Source organism: Charadrius vociferus, unplaced genomic scaffold, assembly GCF_000708025.1.
Source record: "Charadrius vociferus isolate BGI_N301 unplaced genomic scaffold, ASM70802v2 scaffold444, whole genome shotgun sequence".
Taxonomy (NCBI): Eukaryota; Metazoa; Chordata; class Aves; order Charadriiformes; family Charadriidae; genus Charadrius; species Charadrius vociferus.
In genome coordinates this window covers 966,080-977,351 of record NW_009648242.1, presented here as the reverse complement: position 1 = coordinate 977,351, position 11,272 = coordinate 966,080, and the positions used below count along the sequence as shown (strand labels likewise).

Here is an 11,272-nt window from a genome sequence, read left to right as displayed (position 1 = left end):
CGGGGTCAGCGGTGGTGGGGGGGTCGGCCTCCTTCTCCTCAGGCGAAGCCCCGGCCTTGGTTTCGCAGCCGGAGCCGCAGCTGTGAGAGCTGGCCCCGGGCGGCGGGGTTGATCGCTCTAGCGCGTTGCGGTGAAGTGTGGGAAGGGAATCTGTCCGTCTTCTCCGCCTTGCCATAAGGCTCCCTCGGCAAGGGGCGCACAGGGGCCGGAGCCTGAGCTCCCGTCTCTCATCTTCTCCGTCCCTTCAGCCGGCTTCTGAACGCGGCCCGGGTCACGGACTTACCGCTCTTGGTGGGCTGCGGCGGATGAGGCCGTAAGCCCGAGGGGGCAGTAAGGCATTGCCGCGCTTCTGAGCAGCTGCAGCCCGACGGTGTAATCTGCCCTTCGGTTTACTGCCACCTGCGATGACAGCTGTTGTTTCTGACCTCTGGCAACTTCCTGAGCGCTTTCTCTTTGCTAGTGGGAAGTGGGTTGAAACTGGAGAGAGAAAAGGTGTTAAGCTGCTCTTTCTCTTGTGTACTTGCAGTCTGATTTTGTTGTCTTAATGTTGGTGTCTTCTCCGTCTCCCCGTTTTCATCTTTTTCCCCTGTCACATTCATGTTCTTCCTGTGCAAAAACACCGAACAAAGAACCAGGAGCCCTACAGCAAGTTTAGACACAGTTCTCCAAATTAATTTTTAATATTTAAAGTTCCTGTGTACTATTAAGCATCCCAGCCAGACCACAACTTCCGTATTAGACAGATGTTAAGGTAACTCTGTACCGAATGACATAGTAATTACACACTCTTAACATGGAGTGTTACCCGTTTTTAACACAGCAAATAGCACAGCTGAAAAAAACAGAAGTTTCTCCCTTTCTGTTAGGCTAAAACATGTACATTACTTTCCCATGTAACCTGAACTCATTTAAAAACAAGTAGTTTCTGCGGTGTGAGTCTCTCATATAGACAAGCTGAGATGAACTGACAAAGTGCTTAGCAAAAAACCCATACCACCTTAATTAAATACAGTTACATTAGGTGCTGGCACTCATTATGTAGATAACGGTTCTAATTTCACTGGCATGTGTTTTGTAACATAAACCTGGGTGAAATCGATATGGGTAAATGATTTGGGAAACATAGCATGTTTTAGCATGATTTGGAAGGACAATGAAGAATCAAAGAAAGAAAGGGAAGAAGATGGACAATTGTATAGAAGAAAACATGGTCTTAAACCAGCTATTGACTCCTAATAGAAAAAACTAGCTTGGAAAACTGACAGTGAAAGTAGCATAACAGAGCTTCTTCTTTTACACTATTTCACTTTTACTTCATCAGCTACAGTCTATTTCATTTTTTTTAAATTGGATTTTTACCACAAACCCTTCAGGACCAAATGGTGTCAGGCCTGTTTTGTCTGTGTGCGCGCGCGCGCGCAGCCACAGGGTTTGCAAGACAGATCAGATCTTAAGGTACAATTACAAGATCTCACAGACTTAATGTCATGCTGCCAGTCACATGAAAATTTTAGGGTCAACAGCAACATTACACAGGCATAACCAGTTAGAACTCACTATGCGATTATGCTGGGTACTCAGGGCGAACCTGAGTCACTAACAGCAGAGAGGAGTAAGAGGTAACGTAGGCGAGGTAACATTTCTTCATTTCCAGATTTTTCAGTTGTTAGATTTTTATTCTTCTGCCTTAAAAAAATAATCCACAAAAGACCCACAAATTCTGCAAACATTCAGATTATTCTATTTTGTGATGCATGTGATAAAGAGATGCTGTAACAACAGGACTTGCCAGTGGTGGGGAACTCGAAGTTTAGGCTTTTGGTGACAAAGGGTCCTGTTTCATTGCTGTTGCCAGATTGCCACACATGTTGTGGGAGTACTTGTAATCTTCTGCAGTACTGATTTCTCCCTACTTTATTTTGCTTTGTCTTGTAAGCAGAGTCAGAAAGGGAGATAATCTTGGGTAGTTCGTTGTAGCAATTAATGAAAATAAGAGGTTGAATGCCTTGGCAGGTAAATTTCCTCTTGCCTAGAAATGAGATTTAGGCAAGAAGAAATGGTTTGAATTAGAACAAAAGAGGGAGGTAAGCACCTAAAAGCTGATCTTGCAATAGTTAAGGTTTAAGGGGAATCTGGAATCCCATCTTAAGCTCTTTAAGTGTAGGTAATGCTGAAAAGCCCAATCTGTCACCCTTGAGTGGGGAATCTTTCAGAGTCAGTAGGAAGTAGTAGAGCACTGGTCTGCTGTAAATCTAGCTGTTGTTCAGAGGTACAGAGATGTTCCTTTGCTCATTTTTGATACGCGTTCTAGTGTCTTGTTTTCAAGGCAGGGTTTTAAACAATTTTTAAAACCAAGGAATTGGTGAAGCATTCATGTGGATGTTTGAAACTGAAATTCAATTCCTTCCTTTGCTTGCGGGATGCAGATCACATCTCGTGCATCATGCTGAAGTATTCTAATAATAAGAGCTCTTTTAAAGAGTCCTTGGATGAGAGTTGTTGGACATTAATCAACAGCAACCTCTTGTCATTCAAAAGTGGTTAATTATTATTGTGCCCAGCAGCCTACATATATTCATGCTATTTAGACATTTGTATCGAGTATGTATATTCATGTACAGTGTGAAATTAAATGCAAATGTTGGTTAACATGACTCTTCATTACTGAAACATACAGACTGAGTCACCAAAGAGTGAGAACTTTACCCCTTGTTGGGGCAAGCAGCCAGGTACAAAACATGAAACTTGAGCCAAAAACCAAATTTCAGCATTTACATAAGTATAGAGTTGAAACACTGTATATTTCAGTATAGAAAAATGGCACAACTCTCTCCCAAATTAAATCGATTTAGCCCTTTCATTCTGAAACTAATCTGATTCATCCAGCCGAGGATTTTGAAGGAGAGGTTGGCTCTAAGAGCTATGTCCACTGAGAGGCATTTTCTTTCTCATAGATGCAACTCCAGGTGTAATACAGACAGAAAACAGAGGCCTAGTGGTCACAGTTGATAAAAAGGCCATAGCAGATCAGCTGGAGAAAAACGAACTTTTCCACTTGTATCTTAGGGTACACAGATTTTTTGTGTGGTTGTCTGTTTACCAGCAGTGACTCTTTTGGGAGTTGTGTGTAAGTAGCTTTATTTGCCTTTCACCTTTACCTGGATTGAATGAAGAGTAACCAGAAAACAACTTTACTCAGCAGTGTAGCACTCGGAAGCCTTACCAGTTACCTAATTCCCTATCACATTCTTTAGTGTTCCCAGAGAGGGAAATATGAGTATGCCTCTGTTGAAGCAGCACTGGAACTAGGGATTTGGAGAAGAAGAGTCTTTGGTGGTCAGTGCTGATCAGGTAGGGTCCTTGGCATGCAGCAGGACTTAGGGAAGCAGGGTTAAGCCTAGAAGATCACCACTGAGGTTTGGGTGGTGGAGTAGAGTGTTCTCTGTTCTTCTACAAAAATTTGGCACCCAAAAAGATTTTTCAGGATTATTTCAACCATAAAGAGGAAGCAGGTTCTTGTTTCCTGGTAGTCAGAATGTTCCTTGGATAATGTTATTTATGAGTTTTATCTAATGACTACTTCATATGTCAGGGGCCTGTTTATTGGCACCTTCTGAGGGCAGTAGCTACTTCTGGGCCATAATTTCACAGCAGTGCGCCAAGATCACATCCAGCAGGAGAACGGAATCTGTCTTGTGTGTTAACTGCTGTGCTTGCTAGCATATTGTGCAATGAAGTGAACATTACCTCCATTGTCTGGAGGCAGCTGCTTCCACATTTTTAGAAGGAGCCCAGCTGAACAGCACATCAGGAGAGTGCGCTAAGGGTGCGTACTGAGTTGAGCCCCTGAAGAATTTCAAATGGACGAATGCTTGATCTCTCGGAAAGAAATGTGATGCAGAGGTTTACGAACGTGCGTTTAGCACAGTAACATTGAAGGAACTCATGCCAATCCAGATACACTGAGAACCCAGAAAAGAGTAAGAACAAGAATTGTTTGTCTGGATAATAAGTATGGTACTGGGAAGCCTTAGTAAGTGCCTAATTCCCTAGGATGTTGAAAAAATTCCTGGTTTTCAAATGCAGACTTGAAATTACTTACTCCTTTATCTTCAATAGCTCTGTTAAATATTACTTTTAAGTTCAATCAGTTGTTGTTTTTTTTTAATGTGCTTTTAATGGAGATATGGTTAGCAGTGTTCAAAAAACCAAAAGATCGAATTAATTATTGGTAACAAATAGTTGTTTTTTCTTCTTCCTTGTTCATCCCAATCAAACCTTCTCCTTTTACCAAGATGATAATTTCAAAATCAAACTAATCTTTAAATCTTTTTGAAGTGATTTTTAGAGAGTAGACATTTCCAGTTCTTTGACAAACAGTATACACGTCCTTTGTAAATACCGTAGTCCAGCATTTTTTTATTAACAGTAAGAGCTTGCGGGGGCCTGGGCCTCAGCTGGTTTCTGCCATCTGGTGGATACACGGAGTCACTACCTCAATACTTCTAGTTTCCACTAATTCTTAATAACCAATATTCTAAATAACTAACCAAGTATCACAGAATCACAGAAGGGTTGAGGTTGGCAGGGACCTCTGGGGGTCACCTGGTACAACCCCCTGCTCAAGCAGGGCTGCCTGGAGCTGGTTTCCCAGGACTATGTCCTGGCTTTTGAATGTCTCCAAGGAGGGAGACTCCACCATCTCTCTGGGCAACCTCTGCCAGTGCTCGGTCACCCTCATAGTGAAAAAGTGTTTCCTGGTGTTCAGAGGGAGCCTCCTGTGTTTCAGTTTGTGCCCGTTGCCTCTGGTCCTGTCACTGGGCAATACTGAGGAGAGCCTGGCTCCATCCTCTTTGCACTCCCCCTTCAGGTATTTATAGACATTAACAAATGAGCCTTCTTTTCTCCAGGCTGAACAGCCCCAGCTCTCAGCTTTTCCTCCTGGGAGAGTTGCTCCAGACCATCATCTTTGTGGCCCTTCACTGGTCTCTCTTCAGTATGTCCGTGTCTCTCTTACACTGAGGAGCCCAGGACTGGACACAGCGCTCCAGATGTGGCCTCACTAGTGCTGAGTAGAGGGGAAGGATCACCTCCCTCGACCTGCTGGCAGTGCTCCTTCTTATGCAGCCCAGGATACCATCAGCTTTTCTTGCCACAGGGACACATCACTGGCTCATGTTCATCTTGGTGTCCATTCACTGGCTCATGTTCAACTTGGCGTCCATCAGGACCCCCAGGTCCTTTCCTGTCAAGCTGCTCTGCAGTTGGGCAGCCCCCAGCATATCCTGGTGCATGGGGTGGTTGTACCCCAGGTGCAGGACTCTGCAGTTCCCCTTGTTGAACTTCATGAGGTACTTGTACAGAGTACTTCATGAGTACTTTTACAGTGGTTTTATTTAAGAAAGTATGCGATCTGTTGAAGCTTTTCATAGGAAAAAGCTTTTTACATTTGGACACTCTAAAAAATCTCCTTCTCTTTTATATGTATTTTACTAGCTGGTTGAGAGCATCTATACTGGTGAATATTTGACCCATGCAGGTTTATAAAAATGAACTGGCTAATTACACCATACACATTTGTTCTGCATCAATACACACACCAAATGCAGTTTGCTGTTTCAACAATTGCATGGATTTAGAGAATAACCACAATTTTAGTGCAGTGTAGAGCTGAAATCAAGGGGCATATCTTGTGTGATAGTATGCAGTAAAAATAAATGATCAAGAGGACCTTAGGGATGTTCAGCCTTTAGCTGTTTAGCATTCCTTGCTGGAGTCAACCATTAAACGCAGATCAAGCTTGCTGCTGAAGACTTGGTGGACACAATGGATCATGGTTGAGATGATTCATCAAATCATCGTTCTGCGGCTTGTTGACTATTTCTATCTCAAGATAGATTTAATTTTCCAGAAAATTAGTTTTAACCTTTAATTGTACACAAATTCATGTAGGGTAGAATCAGAACCTTGGCTTTATTTTGGTTTTATTGTGTTTATTTAGCACTCCTTTATATGTTTGAAATTAAAGGCAGGTTGCAGGGAAAAACAGTCCAACCTACTGGAAATGTATGACAAGTATTTTTTATGAGGACCAGAACTCACGAAAGCTGGTTATAGATTTTTTTTCTCATGTTGCTGACTTAAGAGTACTGGATAAAAGCTATTTGCATATTTTAAAAGTTTCCCTCCTATTTTTCCGATGTCCAGTAATGCATGGACTTGTTAGCCTTTCCAGTTGAAGCAATTAACTTGGTTCTGTTCATGCAAGACCTTCTTCCTTATCTTTTAAACCTCTGCCCTCTGACAAAGTTTTCAGGTGTGTTCAGACTGTCAGGCACGCACCGTTCCTGCATAAGACTTCTTCCTGTTAAGAAACCAGTCAAAAAAATGTCTCTGGGTCTTGCATGTTGCAGGAACACGAGTGTTAGGGAGAAGGTCTAGCCACAAGGGAGTTTTCTTTCAAATGTGTAAAAGAAGAATCAGACCAGCCTTCACACACTTGGTTTTTGAGGGGGGAATTAAATCCCTAGGAGGAACTAAAAGAACTTGCCTGTGTAGTGATTCAGAGTGGTCTCACTGCATTCTGTCTATCATCAAGCATTTCATACTTGCTTTGTATCATACCTCCAAAGGATAAAGTGGCTTCCTGTTGCTGCATAATGACTTGATCCCTGTTTGATGCTAGATGAAAATCAGAGTGAGTATTGCGGGTCAGAATGCTCCAGAATTAGATTATTTTATGGAAAAAATCTGATTATGATTTAAGGATTAAATAGTCCTTCAACAATCCTTTTATCACAACAAGTATGCGATGCCCGTTTTTCTGATATGAAGCACATCCAAGTGAAATATGGAGTGGACTGCTTGTGGTTTGTTAACGCAGGAGGTACACATCCAAAGCCATATAGGGAAACAATGGGAAAAGCTAAAAATAGAAGGGAAACCTTATAAACTTGCACCAGGTCATCATCATCTCCCTAGACATCATCTCTGGAAGATACAGGTGTACCTAGAAGTGAGAATTATGAAGAGCTCAATTCTTTGGCTCTCACCAAAGTTGTATGCAAGAAACTTCAGGTTTATCTGCTAGCATGCAGAATGGGTATTCTTCACTGTCAGGTGGATTATGGCAGCAAAAGTGGTAACATTTAATGAAATGGAAGAAGGAGCTACTTTTTCTCAGTCAAGCTTTTGGAACAGCATTTAAGAAGGAGAAAACATATAGGACACACTGCAATGGAGCAAGCACTGAACAACTTTGTATTTAAACAAGTACATTTTCCTTTTTATTTCATAAGAAGTTTACTGTTGAAAAAATGGTATGTATTAAAGCAAACACATTATACATAGAGATTAAACATCAGATAGCAAAACCTTACGGAATGACCACTACTGGTTGTATTATATAGGGTTTACAATCAAAGATATACTTAAAAACCCTCAAGAATTAATGTACTTTCAAGGTAAATTAGGCACAAAATTTAGCTTGTAACTAGCTCTGCAAGCATCTCACTGTGATTTCACTGTTAAAAGTATTACAAGTGATCAAAAACATAAGCTAACTTTTTAAATTTTTAAATTTTTATTCGTACTATATGCCGAAATAGTACAAATGTATACAACACTCCAACCTTGTTAAAAAAGCATGTACAATAGGGACTACAAAGTAGAATCAAAGGGCTAAACAGGAAATTACCCCTTTATTTGGGCTCAGAATTAGTACGACATAAATCTATGGCTTTGCTTTGTGGATGTATTTGAAATGGAGTAAGTCCTACAAATGTGGGGAAGAAACAGGAAGATATTTTTAGTGAATATGAGCTACAATAGCAACATTTTAAAGGAACGCTATTAGTAAGGAAACTAGCTGGTATCTGACATACATGCCTTCCTCAGTTATCTGAATAGGATGCAAGATACAATGTGAAATTTTCAAGAATGAGAGATTGTCTCACAAAAAAAGAAAGAAAAAAGAAATCCAAGGAGCAAAAATCCTTCAAGTGATTTGCTGCAAGATTTTAGCTTAGATGAGGCTTTAGCTTAGAAAGAATCGCTAATTTGCAAGAAATGAGAGGGCAACAGCAAGTCTGTGGACCATAATAAAATCTTACCTCACAGAAAACATAGCGATCTTCTAAGTATATATATTAGAAAAGTGTTTGATTAAAATACCACATTTTTTTATCTTCTGTTAGCAAAATGTATTGCTGAAAGTTGTCCTTTTTTGCTTGTTTAAAACAAAACCTGTTATGATTGCCACAGAACTACAAGGAACTGCATACTTTCTAGGGGTACATTTTTACTGCATCATACAGGAATTGCTTAATAGGTAAAAATAAACATCTTAAAAGTCTTAATGCTGTTTTTGATTAGCAGAAACAGAAAAAGGAATGCACTGAAGCAAGATGATAACAAAGTGTATCATGCAGTATTTTGGCTTAAGGTATACAGTATTTCCATCCAACGATGTGACTGGAGGGTGGGGGTTTTAATCCATTACATTCACATGACATCATTTAGAATTAAAATTGTATGTGAAGGCAAACTGTGTGGAAACGTGAAAAATGCTGGGATGCCTAACGAAAGCGTGCCAGATGTGTTACTGTTTCGAGCATGCAGAGCTAATGCTTGAAGGCCTATCACAGCAGTATGAACTACTGCTACTTCTGGTTCTTTACATTACTGCTTTGTTTATGCTGGCTGTGGTCTGGTCACGGTCAGCAAGTGCTGTATGGCGTTAGGAAGTTAACCCACAATCTCTGCAGGTTCAGTGACCAACTTAGATCCATCCCATGCTGTCTTGAACTGTTCAGGAACCGGAAATTCTTTCTGGTAAGAAACAAAAGCAACAATGATGGTTAAATAAACAGTGGATACCTCATGAAAACTGGTGGAATTCTATTAGTGCTGCATGACTGAGAAAGCATTGATAGCTCAGACATGCCAGGATTAGAGAGAAGCCTTCTTCATTACCCTAGGAAGCTATTTTACAATGCCACACAGGAAAAAGCCTTATTGCTACCCAGTTTCAAATAGCCTTGGTATGGTACTACTTTGCAATAATCCCTCTCACGCCATTATTTGGAACAACTAAGTAAATAAGCCTCATGTCAGAAATGACTTTAGATTCCATCAGTGTCTGGGTCGGAAGACTGTAGAAAGGATTTAGATGTGGAGACTGAGTGAGGAGACTAATTTTAAGGACGAAAGCAATATTATAATATGGAAGAATACCCCCCCCCCCATCATTTTAAGTGTGATACACTTCAAAAGACTCGGCATCCCTTGTGGGGTACACAAAACGAAGCAGAACATTAAAGAAAGTCTCCTTCAATTCTGTGTATTTGGTGAAAGGATGGGAGATGTTGGGTCTTTCTCTGTTCCCAGTAAAAAAAAAAAAAAAAGATGTGAAGAGAAAGGTTTTTCATTCAGACCTCAAAATGGTGTTTTGATAGCGAGTAATTTCAGATGATACAGTGATTTGAGGTGAGACTGATCAAAAGGACCTTTTTTTTTTAAGAAATAGGCGAATATGCACCCACTGAAAATCATTCCCTTTTTAGTTGTCTGAAGCTGGACATCCAGCAGTCACATTTGGAAATGTGGAACATGAAAATTTTCTTGTTGCATGTTTTCTTTTAGTGAACTCCTTTACCATACAAAATTCCAGCCCACAAGATTAGCCAGAAATTTAAGTTCTGTTTATGGCCATTCAGTGCCATTTCAACACTGCTCTGTTGAGGAATGTAGGAAACCATTATGAGTATGGTATTATTTCATAATCCCTTGCTAGTGTGTGAAGTGACAGAGCATGACTTCACTAGAAATGCCAGTGGGCTCAAAATGGAAATCTTACACAACAGAAAAGGAGCCAGGAAAATGCACAAGTGGCTTTTAAGGACTGATGTGGAAAATACTAGAAAGTACTACAGATCTACCTATGTATCAACAGCTTTAGAAAAAAGTATATTATACCGTATTATTTCATCTGTAGTAGTATTATATTTATCTTAGTTTTAGCAACATCATCTTCAGGCTTGAGTGCTCTTGTGTGAAGTGAGTTTCTTTGGGAGATTATGTTAAGATATCAAAAAAGGAAATTATATGGACAGGAGATTAAGCCATTATCTATCAAAATGGAAAGAAATAATGTCATGTCTGGTCTTTGAAATAACTCCATGCCCCAGAAAATAAGGATTTCTTCCTGCACTGATAGCTGAGATATCACTACATAGAAATTCAATTGTTTTGGATCATTTTTTGGTGATGTAATATATGTGGTATGTTAGTATCTTTCCTGGCAGTTTAAATGCTATTAGCTAACATGACTAGTAGGGAAGCAGGAGGAAAGCTTAAAAAATATCTCACTCACATAATCACCATCTTGGGGGATGAGGATGTTCATCTCGGATGACTTGGCACTCACAATCTCACAATCTAATGATTCCTCACTGAGGTAGATGTGGCAGCCTTCTGTTTTGTTAATAGATATGGTTGGCACTTTCCCCATCACCTGCAAAATAAAATCTGCTTAATATCAAATCTTAAAATGTACACAAAGATACTGTTAATAAAGTCCTCATTGCCTGCCAGGTCTAATTTTGGCCACCAGCATCTGATCTGTGTGTCAGCTGCCTGCATGATGCTTATATTTGATTTGTGAGACACTGTGAAAATTCTTGGTGGTGGTAACAAAGATCTATCCACAACAGCAACCTTATACGGCAAGCTTTTAATACACAGATTGATGCAAGTGCTTCCCTGATTCTCTCTAATTTCAGTGACCCTTTTGTGCTGTATTTAGGTGATGTTCACCTTGTTCATCAGTGAGAACCGGTTAAGAAATCAAACGTGTCAACTCCAACCCAGTAAGGGCAACTGAAAGATCCCATCACACAGTAGTACTCAACAAGTGATTTGTAATGTGTTCTGAAGACATCAAAGTTCTTCCAGGTTTTATAGCGTACAATAGAAAAGGGGTTTTATCTCCTTCAGGCAAGCTACAGTTCTAAAAAAGCACGGAGATCAATTTAATTTAATCTCTAAAGATATTTCTTATGTCACTTTAAAAGCAAGCACAAGATTTACTTGAGGGGAGAAAGGGTAATCCCTTGTTTACAATTCTACAGATTAAAAGATTTCTTCATGGCTAACTGGCTGACTCGTGGTTGTCAGTAAAAATTCCTCCTTCTCCTCCTGCCCTCTCTAGCAGGGACAGCAATATACTCTGGACAATGCACCAAAAGGGCAGAGGTTATTCTGAGCCATAAAA

At 40.3% G+C, this 11,272-nt stretch overlaps 1 protein-coding gene across 2 annotated transcripts in view; it reads right to left on the bottom strand.

The window, feature by feature from the left end:
- Window positions 1–8,220: 8,220 nt before the first annotated feature.
- The window catches only part of CAP2 (CAP, adenylate cyclase-associated protein, 2 (yeast)), a 56,169-nt gene continuing 53,117 nt past the window's right edge, over window positions 8,221–11,272 (bottom strand). For both annotated transcript variants that reach the window (XM_009884170.1, XM_009884171.1), the window contains 2 exons: window positions 10,373–10,513; window positions 8,221–8,829 (listed from right to left, as the gene is read on the bottom strand). In XM_009884170.1, coding sequence (XP_009882472.1) covers window positions 8,746–8,829; window positions 10,373–10,513 — 225 coding nt within the window. In that variant the 3' untranslated portion in view covers window positions 8,221–8,745. The remainder of the gene's footprint in view (window positions 8,830–10,372; window positions 10,514–11,272) is intronic.